The sequence below is a fragment of the Lactuca sativa genome, chromosome 2 (genome assembly GCF_002870075.4).
Source record: "Lactuca sativa cultivar Salinas chromosome 2, Lsat_Salinas_v11, whole genome shotgun sequence".
NCBI lineage: Eukaryota > Viridiplantae > Streptophyta > Magnoliopsida > Asterales > Asteraceae > Lactuca > Lactuca sativa.
Genome location: NC_056624.2, coordinates 148,412,422 through 148,431,699, shown reverse-complemented (window position 1 = coordinate 148,431,699; position 19,278 = coordinate 148,412,422). Strand labels below are relative to the sequence as shown.

Genomic DNA, 19,278 nt, shown 5'->3' with positions numbered 1-19,278 from the left:
ATGATTCGACCATCCGAGAATGTCCAAAAATCCTAACCATGTCAGTTCCTTGCCCTTCGAACCTGAAGGACCTGCAACTAAAAACATAAGGTAACAATTGTAAGCCAAAAGCTTAGTGAGTAATCATAACACTCACCCATTATACATATCATATGCATTTTCACTTTATACACATAAACTTCAAATAGTAAATAACATATTTCTTACATATTATCACATAACATATGTATATTTCCTAACACATACGGTTGGTACCAACCCTACTCCAGCAGGTTGATTCCCCGAAGGGCTGTCTCGGACACTGCCAACTAGGACTAATCACTTCCTCAAAGGGCTGTCATGATCATCCAAACTTTGACCACTTTCCTGAAGGCCTGTCATGGTCACGAAACCAACTAGATTCTCCGAGGGGTTGTCCTCTAGTCAACATACAAATAATACATAGTCCATATAATAAGTAAGTTCACAAGAACTCACATGAAGCAGCAAAACACAAGGTAAAACCATTGAAGTGGCCAAGATGAACTCCCTCTCTGAACAACTACATCCCATACCAAAACTCTACTTAGATCGTTTCCATATTATTACATTATAATACTTGTATTATACTTTATTTCATTCTTTTTGCACAATTATTACTTATTTTTGTAGAATACTTTCTGATAAGATAAATGTATAACACAAATATGATACTATTATAATTAAATGGCCCTATGATTTAGTTCGCTAAACAGTTGTTAGATGCATTTTTATGCATCTTTTTGGTAACATTTAATCTCATTCTATACCGTATTTTCGGCAATTATGACCTAGCACAAGCAGTGCTTACTCCCCGATGACTATTTTCTTGAATCTTCAAGATTTAAAGATTGGTTCTTTGTGTCCGAAAGGCACAACCTGCTCAAACAAAACAGGTCGTGCTTCTAAAAATATTCTCGTTTTGGAAATGTGCTTCATTTAAATGCTTATGGACTCCACTAGCCTCCAAACACAGTTTGTGATTTATGCTAGAGCCTATATTTACTACCAAGCCTACTATATAAATACCAAAATAGTTGAAACCTAGATTGATGTAAATGAATTTTTGGCGATTTTCTGAAGTCTTCGAACGAATTTTGAGATCTGAAGATTGCAGTTTGACTCGTTCACCTAGTTTAGTAATATTTATCGTTTAGACTTTATTTTTACTGTTTGTAATTCATTTTTAGCCATGTACGACTAAATACCCCAGATTTCAGTTTCGCATTGGCTCGACTTTTCGTGCAAGTAATCATTAGGCTTGATTTTTGGTTGTGGATTCTATTTAGTTTGATTGGTCTCGTGCTTAAATGAATGTTTGGTTTTGATTGAGTTTTTGTTGGCCACTTGAATTGGTATTAAATCAATCCAGGTTGTTATAATCCGTAATCATTTTTAATTAACTTGTAATAAGTAACGAATATTAGATTGGTTCCATGCTAGGATTTAACTCTAATATAAAATGATCGAATAAGTTTTTACGTTTCTGAGCCTATGAGAAGTATTGAAATTTAATGGGAATTTTACATTGTGGTTAATGACACTTTTCTAAATTAATTAAGAGTTTGTTTAATTAACTTAGTAAAAAACAAAGTTTAACTCAAAGAAAATATTTTGATTAAACAATTTGGAAAAAAGAAGATTATTAGTGCTTGTTAATGATTTTCAGTACTAGTTTAGACAGAGCACAATTCAAACAATCAAATTGATGGTTATTTGCATGATTAGAAGAGTCACCGTGGAAGTTGCTTATAATGATATGAATTTCCATAAGTTATTGGTTGTATTTTTATAAATTTACGTTTAATATTAGTATTAATCATCAAAAGAGCGTAGACCTTTAGGACGTCTACCTATGGATTCGACCCTGCTTTCATGTACTACCCATTAGTGCAACCAAGAAGTAACTTTTATACCCCTTATTCATTTGTTTAGGCACTTACGATTCGCTTAACAACTTGGCGCCGTTGTCGGAGACACGACAAACACTAATTGTTTATGCCAAGATCTTCACGTACAAGTACACCACTAAGGCTTGATCCTAAAATAGAGAAGACAATAATAAAACTAAGGAAAAAAGTGATACAACAAAAATACTCAACAGGGTTCTATGCTCCATCATCTTCTCTAACCTTGGAGAAAATTGATCCACAAGGCAATCCCTTGTGGAATAAACCTGAATTCATGTTCACATCTTTCCCAAAAGCACCTTCATCTTCACCTTTTCAAAGCCCACACAAAACATATCCGTTATCATCCGTCAAATTCGAAACCATCGACCCTTCTGAATCAGATTTCGACAATTGAACCATCGGAGATGCAGACAACGAAGAGAGGACTCTTTGATGGAGGGCTACTCAAGAGGTCACTCAATAACCTCCTTGTATCACTTTTTCTGATGCCCAAAATTTCGAACTGTACTGTAGGCCGATGCATCTTCTATCCATATTCTAAGGCCTCAAAAACAAAGACACACATAAATTTCATGTGGTCTGTTCTAGAATGAAGCCACACGCCATCACTGGGGAGCAGATAAAGCTGAGTGCATTTTCCTTTTCACTTCAAGATACAACGAAAGAACGGTTATACGATTTCCCATCCGGCTCCATAACAACATGGAATGAGCTCACATAATAGTTTCTAGAGTTTTTGGCCCCTAATAGTTTAGTCTTGCAATTTTAGTCCCAAACTTTGTAAAAAAAATTGCCCATCTTTCAATTGTAATGATTTTGGTATCTAAATTTGCTCAAAATTTGTATTTTTAATAGTTTTCTCTTGCAATTTTTGTGTCTTTAGGTACCAAAATCATTGCAACAATTATACACGTGTTTATGAACCTCTCACAACTTTCACTGCTACAAGAGACAGAAAGTAGTTGCTTATTTGGTTGATGGTTGTATTAATTAAGGCCATTTGCTAATTGATATGCATGAATTTGTTTAGGTTACCCGAACTAATAATTTTTTTATAGAAATTTATAGCAACTAGCTTTCAACCTTATAAACTTTGTGTGTTCTAGATCTAAGGAAACTCAAAAAAGAAGTATGACAAGTCAAAACAGGAAGATGATAACTATTGTAGCCACAAGACATAAATTGACATCATAGTTGTGTTCAAATTACCAAAATACCCATCATAGATTGTCTACATTATGCATATGAACCAAAAAAACCAAATTAATAGCATAAAACCAAAACATTTTATATTAAGATTTTTTCAAAATAGGTTGTTATTTTGAAAGAGTCTCGAAGTTGGAAAATATCTTAAAATAGCAACCTATTTTGGATAGGATGATAACATCGAGTGTAAAGTTAACAATTTTTTTTTTGTTTTGCAGCATTCTATTTAACACAAAGGTTTATAACATGAGTTTTGTGTATTTGCATGTTTTCTCATCAGGATAGAATCCAGAAGGCTTGCTACCACACCTTAATATTATTAAATCTGTTTACAGAGGTCTTGCAGCCTGAAAGCAGATATGATCTTAAGTAGGTGGTTTTATTTTTCTTGCATATTAGGAATATATGTTTCTTTTTCTATTATTTCAAAATTAGGATAAAATTGATTAAAAAACACTTTCTTATTTCGAATAAATTACAATAAACAGATGGAATAGAAAATAAAAAAGTAGAAACAATAAGAAAGAAAAAGGAAGAAAAAAAATGAAATACATGATGTATTGAACTTGTTTTTTAGCAGATTTCATAGAAACACGAAGACGAAAGAGTTGTAAAACGAATGACAAAAGTGTGAAGAGTTTAAGTATCACAGTGTATGCATGTATATATCCGTATAATTATGTCTTGCAAATCGTTAATAAGGTTACAAATATTGAAAGTTAATCGAATTATCCTGAGAGATATTATTTTATCACGTTAGTTAAGGAAGTGATACCAGATGTTTAGCTGGAATGCCTGGTTTTTTTATTTTTATTTTTATTTTTTTGAAATACCTTATTTACAGGGTGGTATGTTACGATATCACCTTATTTACATATGATATTATGCAAGATGTAATTATGGATTCCATTCTATGGAAAATAGGTGTTATCTTCATTTAAAATGTGCATAATTTTAGGTGTAGAATGTATTAAATGTATTCAGCTTTTTAAAGTAAATAGGAATCAAAATTGTTGGTAGTTTGGTAAGCATATCCGGTACTTTGGTATGTTATTATGAATTTACAATTGAACCAAATGCATTTTAGAAGGACACGTAGCAAAAGCTGGCGTGGATGAATCATGTTGATTATATGAACTATTCTTTTATTAATAATACTAGTTTATATCCCGTGTGAACCACGATTATAAAACTCATTAAACTTTCATATTAAAAATCAAAATTGTTAATCAATTATAAATAAATTATTACTTAAGAGATATTTTTTTAGTTATATAAAATTATAATCGTTGATTTAAATAAATCGTGAAGTTATATCATCTTATAATATGTATTAGTTTTATTTTATTTTTTAATCTAATATTATTAATTTCTTCTCTAATAAATGAAAGTTTTTTGTCACTTGTTATATTCTCATTCAATTTGTCAAATATCATTTTGTGGTTATTTTGAATTAATATTTTTCCACATATCATTTTATAAGTTTTTCGATTTTATTAAATTCCACATAATATTTTAACGTAATAATTAGAATAAATGTAATAATAAATAGATATCAATTTCATTAAGGAAATTAAATTTTAATTTCAAAATTACAAAATTAAAACTCAATAGTTTTTTTTCTTTATTAAATTATTTGTGGTTATACCAACTACAGTTTCCACAAGTTATAACCTACTATATAATATTGAGGAGGAGTTTTAATATTACGATACTTGTCAATAATAAACTTATTCATATTTTAGAATAGGAAGACGACATGTTTAATAAAAATCAATCTTCTGCCTGTTTAGTTATCAGAAAAACATGATTTAAAAAAAAAAAAAAAAAAGACACGGTTGAATTAAAAAAATAATAAATAAAAATAAAAAGTAATAATAAAATCAATGTGGAAACCGAATAAAATCCATAGCGTGTTCCTTTATAAAAGCTGGCGACGTTTCCCTCCATTTCACCAATTCCGCAATTCTCCCATTCCCGCCTACAGGTACACAGAATACACAACTAGGGTTACGACAGAACAGCTGCAAATGCCGAATCCAGAGAGTGACGACTATAAGTTTCTTCGTATTGTAGATGCCACGACTTCGATTAATCAAAAAGTTAACCTCATTGGTGTTGTCACCGAAGCCGGTATACCCAAGCAGAGCAAAGGCACTGGTGCGTGTTCATATACTCATCAAACGTGTCTTTCTTGTTGATTTCTTTTGTTTCAGACGATGATAACACATAATCAAATGATAACAAAACTCTCTCTGTGTCTCCGAAATAGTATAAGCTCTATAACGAGAGAACTTCCTTTTGATCATTTCAATGGAGAGAGCGTTATACTGTCTTATTGTTCTCTGTATATACGTTTTCACTCTATGAATTAACTTTTACCTGACAATGATGAAAAAAAGGCCGGACTTACAGCTGCCACCTTAGTGGTTGGTAGTAGATTGATGAGAAGTTCTATAAGGTTATTTCTGAGCTAGGGCTTTTGATTTTCAAATTTCTCTCGATGTGTACATTCCGAATGGATAACAGCTTATTGTGATCTAAACTAAAAATTTCCTTCTTTCTCTTTTGATTGATTCTCTGTAGATTGTTGTTGCACAATAAGGATTGTAGATGAATCAAATCCAAGCTCTGGTATCTCCGTTAATGTTTTTGCTGAAACTTTTGATAAGCTCCCAAATGTTGAGTCCACCGGTGACATTATTCAGTTTTCTCATGTTGTGGTACTTCTATCTGGCTGCTTTTTCATTCTTATGTTTATGCGTATATAGTGATACCTTGATTCTTTTTATATGTTGTTATCACAGATGAAACTTCATGGATCCGAGGTCAATGCTGTTTTCAACAAAAGATTTTCAGCATTTGCATTATATGAAGGAAGTAATTTTTCAAACTTTGTACCTTATCAAGTTTCCTCCAAGTTTCATGCTAGAGAACAAGACAACAAGTTCATAGCAGACTTGAGAAAGTGGACAATTACTCACCTACCTGAAACAGGTACTCAATTAAACCCACTTTGATACTTGTAAAGCTGTACATTAAGCACTACTGAAACTACATTTCTACTCTATTTACAGAATCAAATGGCTTCTTCCAACTGAATTCAATCAAACAAGGAATTCGATCCAACTTGATTTGTAAGGTACTTTAAAAGATTGCTACTTTTATAATGGGATTTTGCACAAATGTTGTATCATAATATCATATTAGTTTCTATTTGAATTTTGAGCATTCTTGTGATTTATAGGTTCTTCATATCTGTGAAGTTACACAAGGTGAGTGGATGCTTTTTGTATGGAATGGAACTGATGCTCCACCATTAGATATTCATTCAAAGTGAGTGTTGTTTCATCTTTGGAGGTCAAACTCATGTGTTGACTTTTCACTATTGACTCTGTGTGTGTATTTTTTCAACTTTAGGCTTGAAGAAGAGCTTAAGAACCCTCTTTGTCTACAATTAGAAGAGCCTCCATTATCAAGAGAAGTTTTGTGTAGTTTCCCAACTGTTGGGAGTGTTTTAAGGATAACTGCTGACAGGTGTAATGCCAGGCTGGCACTTCAGTTACTGAAAGCTGGCAGATGGGTTCAGTTTAGGAATATTCAATTTGAAGCTCGTGAGGGTTTATGGTGTGGAATTTTGATGCATTCTTCTAAGTTTAGTTATTTGCCTGATGACAATAAAGTTGTGTTAGAGTTCCAAAGGTTCAGTATACATATGTCATATAAATTATAAAGAGAGCATTTTGACTGAATATCAAGAAATTCTCACAATTTTTTGATGATGTGATTCAGGGAATACAAGAAACGATTTAAAGGAAAGTGGACTCGTATGCCATTGTCTAGCTTCCCTTGGCCTCCTAATCTCACAAGTATACCTTTCTTTACATATATGTATGTATGTATGTATGTATGTATGTGTATGTGTATACTGATCATACACCTATGTGTATGCAGAGACAGAGCATGAGCATGTGCCTCTTGTTACACTGATGGACATGATCACCTATCCAAAGGTGTATAGTATAACAATCTTTTGCTTAGTAGATTGAATTTTTATGAGTAAATTACATGAATGGTCCCTATGGTTTAGGGTAATTTGCACGTCTGGTCCCTAACTTATTTTTTTTAATTCGGAACGTCCCTAACTTTCTTATTTTAGACTTTAGTCACGAAACTCTCTTATTTTGACATATTTGATTCCTAAACTTTTGTCCGTTCTCACTTTCCACCACTTTTGTCAAATGCCACTTTCCATCCCACACTTTGTAAAATGTCACTTTTAGCCCCTCAATTTTGAACACCAACATTTTTCATCTCTTTACCTTTCGTATCTTTGCATGTTTGCAGGTTTCACATGTCTGGTCCCTATGTTGAAAAATAAATTACAAGAACGGTCCTTGTAATTTACATAATAGGTCCTTTTGCAGATTTATATTTACAAAAATGGTGCATATGTTAAAAAAATTACATAAATGCCCATTCATAATAACAAATTTTAAAAAATAAGCTTTCGTCACTATGTAGAAATTGAATTACAAAAATGGTCCGTATGAAGTTTTTTTTTTCTCAAAAATAGTCCTTGTAGTTTTGTAAGCACTTTCTAGTTTATCTATAATTTTGAAATATGTTTTAGGTGTTATACAAATACAGATGTGTAGTTCGTGTAGTGGCAACATTACCTGGTGAGGCTACCAACTTTCGTGGTCCCACTGGTATTTATAGGATTCGCTTCACACTCGAAGATCCTACAGCTAGAATCCATGCATGTTTATATGACAAAGATGCGGTATTTAACACTATATATATATATAATATATATAATATACTTTTTTCTTAATTACTATTATTGAATTTTCATTAATTCTTTTGTGAATTAAATTATGTTTGTGTTATCCTCTTTTATTAGGAAAAGTTTTTTGGAGGCTATCCGGATGATGATGAAATGATAAAATTGCATAAGGTGTTACTTGGAATTGATGAAAATAATGGAAAGGCAAGAAATCCGCCATGGATTGATTGTTGTTTGAAATCTTATTATGTTGACAAGAACGACATGTGGGGTAGTAGAAGATATGGGATCTTTGATACAAAACTTATAAACTGGTGACCTTTTTTTTCAATATGAACTTTTTCAATGGATCTCTACTTTTGTGGTTTTGAAGCTATGTGATAGTAAATCAGATTTTATACTTGTACCCTCTAATTTAATAATTGACAAACTAACCCCTTATGTTTCTTTCAAGTTACAAATACAAGTCTACAACAACATTCAATATTGGAATGAGCTCGATTTAAAAAAAAAGATAAAAAAAATAGTGATAATCAAATTACCTTCAAAGTTCATTTCATGTTCGAGAACAAGCAACCACCATTGATGTCAATATTACAATCTCTAAGGAATCAACCCCCTTTTCTACTAACCAATTCCTTTTGATATTCTTTCTGATATATCAGAAACAAGAGCATAATGATTGCTATCATAACATGCAGTAACAAAACCCATAAGCATTATTCGATCCAAATTCTTCTCTTTATCAATCAATTTATGAACAAAAGGAACTGCAATCTCCACTTTCTTCTCACTACATAACTTTCTCACCAAAGTATTCAATGTTCTAACCCATAACTTCTTCTCTAATCTATCAACAACCTCCATGGCTTTACTCAATTCATTCACTTTACAATACTCATAAGCAATTGTCAAACGAGTAACTTCACATGGAACAAGTCCTTTTTCAATCATAGCATCATAGTATGATTTAGCCTCATTCAACTTTGACTCTTTACAAAGTCCACTTATAAGAGCACCATAAGTAATACTATCAGGCAAACAACCATTTTCACTCATTTTTTCAAACATTTTTCTACCATTTTCGACTTTCCCTTCTCTACAATACCCACAAATCATAGAAGTGTAAGTTTCCTTACTTGGGATTAATCCATTTTTCACTAAATCATCAAAAAGCCTCTCACTTTCATCCATTCTTTTCATCCAAGAAAATCTTGATATCAAAGTGGTGTACAAATGTATATCACGTTTTACACCAATCTTGATCATCTTACTTAATATCACTAACACATGTTTAATATCCGATTCTTTACTCTTTTCCATTATTAGAATGTTATATGTCACTTCATCGGGTTGTAATCCTTGTTTTAAACATATCTCCAATTGTTCATATGCTTCTTCAATTCTTCCTTTTTTAAACAACCCATGAATAATTGCATTATACGTATACATATTTGGAGGTGACCCTTCTTTTTGCATCTCATGTAACAATTCAAATGCCCGATTTAAATTCCCATTTTTGCAATGTCCATTTATGAGAGTAGTGTAAGTGTTCTCATTTGGAACCAAACCTTGTTCTTGCATTCTGGTCAACAACATTTCTGCACGGTTGACTTTTCCTTCTTTGCAGTATCCATTGATCATAGCAGTGTAAGTGAGGACATTGGGTTTATAGGATTCACTTCTCACAAGCTTTAGAAAAAGCCTAAATGCTTTATCAGTCCACCCTTTTTTACACATGCCATCGATTAACACTGTGTGAGTATACACATTTGGTTTCCATCCTTTTCTAACCATTTCCTCTAACAATTCAAAAGCTTGCTTGATGCTTCCTCTTTTACATAATCCGTTTATCAAAGTTGTGTAGTTGATAACATTCGGTGTTAATCCATTCCCAATCATCTTGTGGAAAAACCATAGTGCTCGATTGATATGACCCTTTTCACAAAAAGTAGAGAGAACTAGTGTACATGTTGCATTGTCTAAGAGAAATCCTTTGTCTAACATTGCGATTAACCATTGATCAACTTGGGAAATTTCGTTAGTTTTACAGTATGAGATGATTAGAATCTTGAAAGTGGAAGAATCAGGAAATGCACCTCTTTCAGACATTTCGACAAACACCTTCCTTGCAAGTTCAATGGAACCCATCTCTGTAGCGACTCCGAGAAGACAATTTAGGGTTTGTGTACATGGCTCTAATCCTTGGTTTCTCATCTCGATAACCATAGTAACAGCCTCCTTCAACCTGCCGATCTCCGCCAGGTTCTTCACCATACACCGCATCACTTCGTGGGCCCTCTCTGAATTTCCATTTTCGATCAACGATGTTGCTGCAACGACGTAAAACCTCATAAAGTGTCTGAAGCTCGGAAACCCAATTGCCCAATAGAAGAAACTCAGAGCCACCATTGATCCGGCTTCGTCGGCGAGGGATGCGACGACGGTGATTGCTTCTTCGGTAGTTAAAGAATCAGAAGCAATTGGAAGAGTAAGCTGAGTAGGTGTGGATTTGAAATGGGTTTGTTGCTGATAGTATGATTGACAGACCAAAGAACATACATTTCTGACAACAGACCTGGAGGACGACTGAGGATGGGAAGGAGGACGCGGAGGAGGAAACCAGTCTGTATGCGGTTCTTCACTGGGTTTGTAGGAAAAATTCCTTTGTTTAAGGAGAGAGTTAAGGTGGGTGTTGCAAACGCCATTGAAGAGCCTTCTTTCACTGTTGACTCGAAGCATCTATAGATGATGTGATGCTCCTTTGCGAATTGCGATTGATGTTTCAATTGTTTTGCTGGACTAACTAACGGGCACTTTGGTGGCATCAACCTTACTTCTATGTTTGATTTTTTATTTTAAAATTTTGAAAATCAGCATGTTTCACAAATTTTTATTATTGAAAAATAATAAATAAAAATGATATCCTATCCTATATAGTTAATAAAATGCAAAATAGATATAGGCTTTTAACAAAATGACTTTTAATATTGTTACCACAAAAAAAAAAAATTTCTTAATTATTTTACAAAATAATTTTCTAAGAAAACTAATATATTGGGAAATACAGGATATTTTAACGACCTTTTTCGTTTGTAAGATTTTTTTTTTTTTTTTTTTTTTTTTTTTTTTTTTTTTTGTGGTGAGGGCTATTCTTATTTTAAAACAATTATATTATAATTTTTATCCCTTTTCGATTTCAAAAATAATTCTTTTAAAAACCATATTAATAATTCTTGAGGTTATAGTATTACTATGCATAGCCGTTGAACATTATTGAGAGAGTGCCAAAATCTCTCGTAGAAGGAAATCAAAAGTATCACACACAAATGCAATAAACATGTGTTGATTATCCATGCATGTTTTATCGGGTTTTGCCACTTTGCATGAGATAACCAAATAGTTTGTCATACGGTGTAACGCCTACTCCCTAAGTCCACAAGAGAGAAATCTCATTTAGATCCACACACCGTATCCATTAAAAAACCAAAACATTAGCCCATTTGAGTATAGAAATTCACAGGTGGATCTAACAAAACTATTCTTTTGATTTCGCAATGCGCTCATCGCAAAGCATGTTGTTATTTTGTGTAAAAAGCAAGGTTGTAAAAAATATTTGATGTTACCTAGTCGGTGGCTAGGTTAAGGGATTAAGCTAGACGAAAATTAATTTAGGACCATTAATTGGTAATTTGTTGAATTTTAAAAATTAAAAGTGACCAATGTCATATCAAAGTTCGTAAATATTACTAATATCATAATAAAATAGGTTAATATGACTAATAGAACATTAATAATACCTAAAATAGTTTCTATTGAGATAGAATTTCTTCAAAATATTAAAACTTTATCGTTTTCTACTGCTTCACTCATTGTGTATGCATGGATTAATTGTGAAGCACCCTAATTAGGACCTAGTTGAGATTTTTACAACATTGTTATTAAAGATGACCATTTTATTAGAAGCCTCCACATATTTGATTATTTGTGATTCTATATTCTATTTTCCATAAGATTGGCCGGTGTGGGCAACACCCACCCGCGTTATTGTGACCTAGACATAGAGGTAACGCTGTCACAAGTTTTGAACGCCACCCCGCACTGACATTATTAGGGTTTATGTTAAGATGCATTGATGTGGCGACGAAAGGAAACAACATTATCTTTTGAACGTTGGCTTCTTACAATCCTTTGGGCTTTGTATGTACCGGTTTACCAGCAAAGAAGAGAATAAGTTATCTGTTGGGCATTTTTGGCCCCTCAAGTTCAACATTCTTATGAGTTAAACCCCTAGCCAAATTTGTCATACAAATCTGATTTCAAAAAAGAAATACCATTTAGACCCTAGAATTCTATAATATATATATATTTTTTATCATCGTCATTATTATTATTATTACAATATCATGTTTTGATAATTTATATTTGTTTTTTATAATTATTTAACAAAACAAAATAAAAAGGATCGACATGGAAGTTAAAAGAGGTTATATAACATGTTATTTGATGTTGCCGATTTACACACTTAGTGTTATAACATCATATATGACTAAGATGGTGAGATGTTAACTTTTGGATGTGATAAAATGTTACCTACACCAAATAGTGTAATCTAGAATAATAATCAAATTATTAATTGATAATTTAAAAAAAAATTTAAATTGCCATCTATAGTTTCGATAATTCTTTTTCTGCTAAACGAATTGTTAATGATGTAAAACGTGCATGAAAAGCCTCTACATAAACAAAAAGGTAAATATAAGTAAATTATTTTGTTTATGATTTAACCAAATTTATTATAGCTTGTAACAAATTATTTAACCCGAGAAAGAATTAGAGGATACATACAACATCAAAAAGAAAAAAAGAAAAACAAACAAGGAAAATACAAAATATCTGCTGGTCGAATAAGACCACATGCATATTAAATTTCAGTGTGCCATCAAACAATACAAAAATAAATAAACTAAGTAAATGAATAATTAAATAAATTAAATGGACATGGGTTTTAAGGAAAACATGTGGTCATAGTCCCTATACAATCGAACAATTAAAATAGGTTATGGACAAACAATGCAAACAAATAGAAACCGGACAACATGGAGCAAACACCAATCATCACACTTGGAGCAAAAACATCAAACATTACAAAGGAAACAAATGAAAAACTCATAGTAATACATTAACATACAAGGGCTATGAGTATGTATAATCGATGTAAAGCATATACTCAATGTGCCTCTTTTATATGCTCTGTATAATTTCTTCATGAGTTTATGTATCAATTTGAGTTTCAATGTGCCTCTTTTATATAATCCATAGATTCTTTTACAAAGAATCTTGAGGATGTGATTCATCATTCATGATTCAACAATCTTTAGTGTGCAACAACAATCTACAATGAATCAATTTAAAAAAAAAGCACGAAACTTTGAGTTAAGAAAACTTAGCAAGCTCACAATAAACAGTCATCTGAATTTGAAAAGGTACAGAAATATAAAAATCAACCATTGGCTCAGAAATAACCTTATAGAACGTCTCATCAATCTACTACCAACCATATTTAAGGTAGCAGCTGTAAGTCCGGCCTTTTTTTCATCATTGCCAGTTAAGATTTAGTTTACAACACTATCATTTTGTAGATCCCATGGTTTACATCGATCAAAAAGCGATTCTACCAAATACTTCCTCGATTTCCCAAAAAAAGATACGAAAGTTTCAATTAAACTACGATTAATAACAGCTGCTGCAAGTCGAAAACCACTGGAGTGTTTGGAGGTGCAGAATCATTTTATCATGTATTATCATCGTCTGAAACAACAAGAAAGACACATTTGATACGAATATGAATACATTATACGCACCGGTGGCTTTGCTCTACAGATGAGGTTAACCTTTTGATTGATTGAAGCCATGGCATTGACGGCTGCCTGTCGTAACCCTAGTTGTGTATTCTGTATAGCCATAGTTGGGAATGGGGGAAGCGCTGCCAAGGCTTTATCAAGAATTCGGGAAGTTGTGTTTTGACCTGATTTAAGACTGAATTATAGATATGGTACCTATGGTTTCATGAAATTTGTAGTTTTAGTTCATGTTTTGAAAATCTGGCATGAACAGTTTTGTGGTTTTATTATCCTGCATTTGTAGTCCTTTGACTAACAATATTAGTAAAACATTATTAAATCAATGTAAATGATCAATCTATCTCTCATTTTTTTTAAATATTTTTGTAATTTTATTATTAATATTACTTTCAAAGATTAAAGGATACATGTATTTTTTTTTCTCTTCTCTCTTCCACTCAATGTCATGTTCATTAGTCTCCACTTCCCAATTCGTTTTCTCATTTTCTCTTAAGATGGGTCTTCCCTTACCTCATAAATTGATAACTCTCATCTCTTACTGTTTTCTTCACACGTGCAATCCATTCCTTACTTACATCGTCGCTTTAAGGGGTTGTTTGGTAGGATCTGAATTTTTAAGAGGTCTGATTTTTTAAAATGTTTTGAATTTTTAACATGTTGTTTGGTTAGAACTTCTGAATTGATGTGCTAAATTATAAAAATAACCATTTTATCATTTTTGTATTTTTTTTGTTGAGTATTTATAAAAAAAAAATATAAACACCTTACAAACTCCAGTTTCGAGATGTTTCTAATTTTGGGATATAGGACCGTAACTTAATCAAGTAAAGATATTTGGCTTCAAGGGAATAAATTTTAGATCTTATTAGATGTTGATAATGTTGGTTAAGTGATTTAATTCCTTAAATTGTGTTTTGGAGCCAAAAGGGGTAAAATGAGGAAAATATGATATTCTGAACTTTTTGCATGAATTAATAAATTAAGTTCTAAATGCTTTAAGTCAAAAGTAATTAGATAAAATTTTAGGGTTGTCAATACCTTCGTGTGCATATAAAGATCACTGAAAACAGAATTAGAACGAAGAAGTTATGATAGTTTGGAGCTGAAAACTGAAAAATCCATAATTTATTTGAGGAGCGCAGAGCGCCCTTAATGAGCACAGGGTGCCCCCGACCCAGTGGGTTGCACGTTTTTTTTAGGGTTTTGGGGGTATTTAAAGGCCAAATAGCCCTAAGGGTTTGTCATTTTCATCATCTATGTCCTTTAGAACACCTCTAATAAAACCCTAGCCCCCATTATAGTGTGTGGAAGTCATTATCTCTCTTAAATCCATTTTAGTACTCTTAATGACCATTAAGTGCTCTCTTTTGTTGGTATTATGCTCTAGCAGGAACAAGAACAATAAATATTTGTCTTTGAAGCTATGAAGTTGAAGTATTCAACCTCCTTTCACCTTCTGGACCTTTGTAAGTTACAAAGTTCCAAGCTTTATTGTGTTTTATCTTTAGATATATGAATATATGAAGATTGGTCCATTTTAATGATTTATGGTCCCTTGGTGACTTTTTCCATAGAGTTTGAAGAGATCTTGAGCTTTTTATTGATGTGTGGGATGATATATGGTCGTTTAATGGAGTAGAGAGTGCATGCAAGAGCTCTCTTTACTCCATGCTTAAAGAAAGATGGGTTCTTAGTTATCTCTCAGCTTAGGGTTTTATATCTTGGAAGTCCATGAAATTATAAAGGATAAAGTTGGAAACTTTATCCATTTAGACATCACGCTGATTCAAATCTGAAAGTGGAAGACTTGGACTTGTTAGATTATGACAAGAAAGATGCTTTTTTGGACTTTATGAGACTTAAAGTTTAGATCTTGCTTGATTGGAGTGTCTTAATAGGTAAAGTTGGAAACTTTATCCATTTGGACATTGTTAAGGATCAGCTATGGAAATTTGAGGGATTGACTTAATGGATTAAGTTATTTTACCATTTCAATTAAGTCAAGGTGCGGTACACCCTTCCCTAGCGCGACACGCTTTTAGGGTTTTCTAATGCGCACTTGATTTTAAGCTGGATCTCAATTGTTTTGTCCTGTAGTGGGCAATGGGCTCTTGTGAGAGGGTGCGATGCTCTTGTTGCACAAATAATTGGCTTTAACCATTGACCATTGATCTTTGACTAGTTTAACTTTTGGATAGACTTTGGTAGAATTGAGTATGACTAAGTAATGGTATCAGTTTGGAATTAGGTAGCTTGGATTAGCTGTTATGTTCCTGAGGTAGATGTTGAGCTTATGTTGAGTAGTTTAGGTGAGTCTTCTCACTATATTGTGTAGAATGCTACATTGTCTTTGTGAGCCTTGCGTGTTGGGTGGAGCTCGTTATTCATGTTGGGTGGGGCTCATTATGCATGTTGTGTAGGGTCCATTATATATGTTGGACGGGGCCCGTTATATATGTTGGGTGGGTCCGTATTAGTATGTGGTATCTTGGGGAACTTACGAAGCTTTATGCTTATGGTTTTAAGTTTAAATGTTGTAGGTCATTTTGGAAGTTTGGGAAGAGCACGACGTGATTACATTGCATCTGCTACTATGTTTTCAGATGTTCTGCATTATAATATTAGTACTTTGATTTATGTTTTCGAAGTAAACGAATATTTACTTTTATGAATGAATGGCTAGGTTTCCTTTGATTTTAAAATGAAAATTTTGGTTTGAAATTTGGGATGTTACAAGTTGGTATCATAGCCTTAGTTTGAGGGATTCAGGCTCACTCTATAGTGTGTTTGAACTCAAATTAAGGACTAAAAGATTTTTTTTTACAAAAACATTTTTGAAAAGTTTTTACAAAAAGAAAAGGATGTGATGCGTACAACCAGTTAAAGCTCAAGTAAGTGATTCTTAGAATACTCATACATGTTGATATGTTATATGTGTCATAGTTTGATATACATGCTAGAAGTTAGAATAAGGTTCTGCTTAGGGTTACAGGCTAGAATGCCTACTTAGGAGAGATGTCTGCTTAGGAAAGACGCCTTTTGTGACTGATGCGTGAATTGTTAGAGATGCATGATAGTGTGTATGCTAAGGATCTTCAGGAATTGTGTGTTAGAATTGCCTGATCTTTGTGATGCCTTGGTGACTGTTGGATTTGCTGCTCGAATGATGCTTGCTTTGTGCTATGTGAAATCTATATTAATATTAATTAACTATTAAGCGAATGATAGTTTATTTTATTTCCTTTTTTTATAGTTTATTTTTGATTTTTATATTTTTTATTAGTATTGCATTGTATATTCTTTATCTTCTTTATCATGGATCGTGTTGGGTACTTTCTATTTTGCATGAGATATTTGTAGGGTTTTAGAGTTCGTTGCGGTTGTAGATTAGCTTGGAGACGGGCTTTGTGGGCTTTCGAGGTATTATTGGGATTTCTGGATCCATCAAAGAGGAATTGGGCTTAAAATGTTGAAGACTTGGATGATTTAGGCTTATGAAGATGGGTCTTGGATTCTTATATTGGGCTTGGACTATCTATATGTTAAAACTTGAAGATGATTAGCCAATTTGAATCATGTGAGGTGTGGAGGGGACCATGAGAATCTTGGAAGTGGGGTGGTGTAGTGGAGAAAAAGAGCCAATATCATTCCAACATCATTTGTGAGGGTGGAGTCTCAGTCGTGCAAATCTGCGAGGGGACCCGTGCAACTGCACACTTTTGGGCATTTTGGTCATTTTGCTCACCATTTACTTTGGGGGTTTGGTCTAGCAGGTTAGACTTCGATTTTCCACCATTAGAGACCATTGCAGGTGATTTTTGGGAACTTGATACACATTCTTCTCATCTTTCTACCAGTTGTTAGTTTCTTGATGCAAAAACCCTTTTGTGATTGTTATTTTGTTGCCATGAGTGGCTAGTTTCTTCATTTTGGTTAACTTTGGCTAAAACCCTTGGATGTTTGTGGTTTTTGAAGGATTCGTGCTTAATTTTCATTTATCTTATGTTTATGATTCTATTTCATATTTCTTATGCTTGTTTAATGCTTTGATCATGAGCTTGGTATTTGAATTAGCAATTGTTGGTTTATTTCTTTGGTTTAGCATTGAATCATTGAATTTACTTAGAAAAAGAGCTTTATGATGGTAGAAATCATCTCTAGATTATGAATCATGAATCCTTTATGGATGTGTAAACATTGACATCCTCTAGGAATTGGGGATTCCTTCATTCTTAAGGCTAATCAACTTTCTTGGGTTGGATTTTTCAACTGAATCTTTTATTTTGATTAAAAAGGTGTGTTGTGGGCTTTCCCAACCTCTATACTACCTATGAGGAATCTTGGCATATCATGCTTCATGATTGCTATAACCAATTTGGGATCAATGATAAGATTCATATTAAATCATATTGATAATCACACAAATGTTCATTGTGTTAAATTGCCTTTGCTGACCAATTCTATCCAATATTTGAGCATATCACCATCTTGCTTAATTGCAAGCTTTTTAGTTATTCAAGTTTTTTAGTTTCCAAGCAATCACAAAAAACCCCCTTTTAGTTTAATTGTAGTTAGTTTTATTACACTAGTTCTATTGGATTGCACTGGTGATTGAATACAACAATTTCCCTGAGGATCGATACGCTTTTTAACCATTATATTATGTTTTATTTGCAAACAAATGGTATAATTTTCTTGGTGGACTTTACATCCCACTAAGTTTTGGCGTTGTTGCCGGGGATATTGGTTATTGTTATTTGATTGTTTATGCCTATGTCTACAAGAACCGGTGAACTACTCTACAATCTAGAGATTGAAAAATAAGCAAAAAGGTTGAAAAAGTTGGCTAAACAAGCAAAGCAACAACTCGTTCAAGCTTCTTCCTCTTCTCCACTAATCAACATAGAAGATCAAGTTCATACTTCAAGTGATGCCGACATCGAATTGAGTTATCTAATTGTTGGTCATTCCTTTGTAGACATTCCGTTTGAAAACTACATAGCCATGAATCACACTCCACCTCACAATCCCGACCCAAACCCAGACAATAAAGATGCCAATACCCTATCCCAAGACAACAATAACACCAACAATTTTCACTGTAGCAAGAGCCCAGACCTGAGCTTTCTCTTGGTATATACAGTCAGCGTGTTGCCTTGCATTGTCAGGACAACCAGAATAGAGCAGCCATTCAACGCATCAAGGAGTAGCATGCTCGTGCCAATAACTACATGGAGGATATTTGGAATCATTTTCAGCCCGAAGGCGGTTACCGTCCTCACGGGCCTCCACCACCTTGATCTCGGTATAATCCTTCCCTACTCTCATCCTAAGCATTGAGGACAATGCTTTATTTTAAGCTTGGGATGAGGTATTATTATCTTTTATTTTTTATTGCATTTAGGTTGTATATAGTTGCATTTAGAGTAATTAATTCAGGGCATTTTTATATAAAAAAAGTGCATAAAAAAAATCAAAAGTATTGCAT

The 19,278-nt window shown here is 33.1% G+C and overlaps 2 protein-coding genes, 1 long non-coding RNA gene and 2 other non-coding genes across 5 annotated transcripts; 2 read left to right on the top strand and 3 right to left on the bottom strand.

Annotated features, from left to right (window-relative positions):
- The first annotated feature begins 5,164 nt into the window (after window positions 1-5,164).
- Window positions 5,165-8,300, top strand: LOC111909710 (protection of telomeres protein 1b). The gene is made up of 10 exons (XM_023905495.3): window positions 5,165-5,297; window positions 5,724-5,860; window positions 5,945-6,134; window positions 6,215-6,279; window positions 6,385-6,473; window positions 6,558-6,839; window positions 6,930-7,006; window positions 7,092-7,150; window positions 7,771-7,923; window positions 8,044-8,300. Exons 1-10 carry the CDS (start codon window positions 5,168-5,170, stop codon window positions 8,242-8,244), a joined length of 1,383 nt encoding a protein of 460 aa, XP_023761263.2. The 5' UTR covers window positions 5,165-5,167; the 3' UTR covers window positions 8,245-8,300.
- On the top strand, window positions 5,521-5,614 carry LOC111909715 (small nucleolar RNA snoR113). Its single transcript, XR_002856291.1, has one exon. It is a non-coding gene; the product is annotated as a small nucleolar RNA snoR113 (small nucleolar RNA).
- LOC111909707 (pentatricopeptide repeat-containing protein At4g19890) lies at window positions 5,836-10,757 on the bottom strand. Its single transcript, XM_052768455.1, has 3 exons — window positions 8,469-10,757; window positions 6,039-6,125; window positions 5,836-5,972 (listed from the first exon to the last, which is right to left on the bottom strand). Exon 1 carries the CDS (start codon window positions 10,666-10,668, stop codon window positions 8,554-8,556), a length of 2,115 nt encoding a protein of 704 aa, XP_052624415.1. The 5' UTR covers window positions 10,669-10,757; the 3' UTR covers window positions 5,836-5,972; window positions 6,039-6,125; window positions 8,469-8,553.
- Window positions 10,758-13,356: 2,599 nt separating this feature from the next.
- LOC111909711 (uncharacterized) lies at window positions 13,357-14,041 on the bottom strand. Its single transcript, XR_002856286.2, has 2 exons — window positions 13,821-14,041; window positions 13,357-13,737 (listed from the first exon to the last, which is right to left on the bottom strand). It is a non-coding gene; the product is annotated as an uncharacterized LOC111909711 (long non-coding RNA).
- On the bottom strand, window positions 13,437-13,533 carry LOC111909714 (small nucleolar RNA snoR113). The gene has a single exon (XR_002856290.1). It is a non-coding gene; the product is annotated as a small nucleolar RNA snoR113 (small nucleolar RNA).
- Window positions 14,042-19,278: the final 5,237 nt, after the last annotated feature.

What these genes read in the sequence shown, in the direction of transcription:
- LOC111909710 (XM_023905495.3), top strand. Translation starts at nt 5,168, where the DNA reads ATGCCGAATCCAGAGAGTGACGACTATAAGTTTCTTCGTATTGTAGAT. An exon ending in TTCAGTTTTCTCATGTTGTG is followed by an intron (nt 5,861 to 5,944) that starts GTACTTCTATCT and finishes TTGTTATCACAG; the next exon opens with ATGAAACTTCATGGATCCGA. An exon ending in GTTGTGTTAGAGTTCCAAAG is followed by an intron (nt 6,840 to 6,929) that starts GTTCAGTATACA and finishes GATGTGATTCAG; the next exon opens with GGAATACAAGAAACGATTTA.
- LOC111909707 (XM_052768455.1), bottom strand. Translation starts at nt 10,668, where the DNA reads ATGCTTCGAGTCAACAGTGAAAGAAGGCTCTTCAATGGCGTTTGCAAC.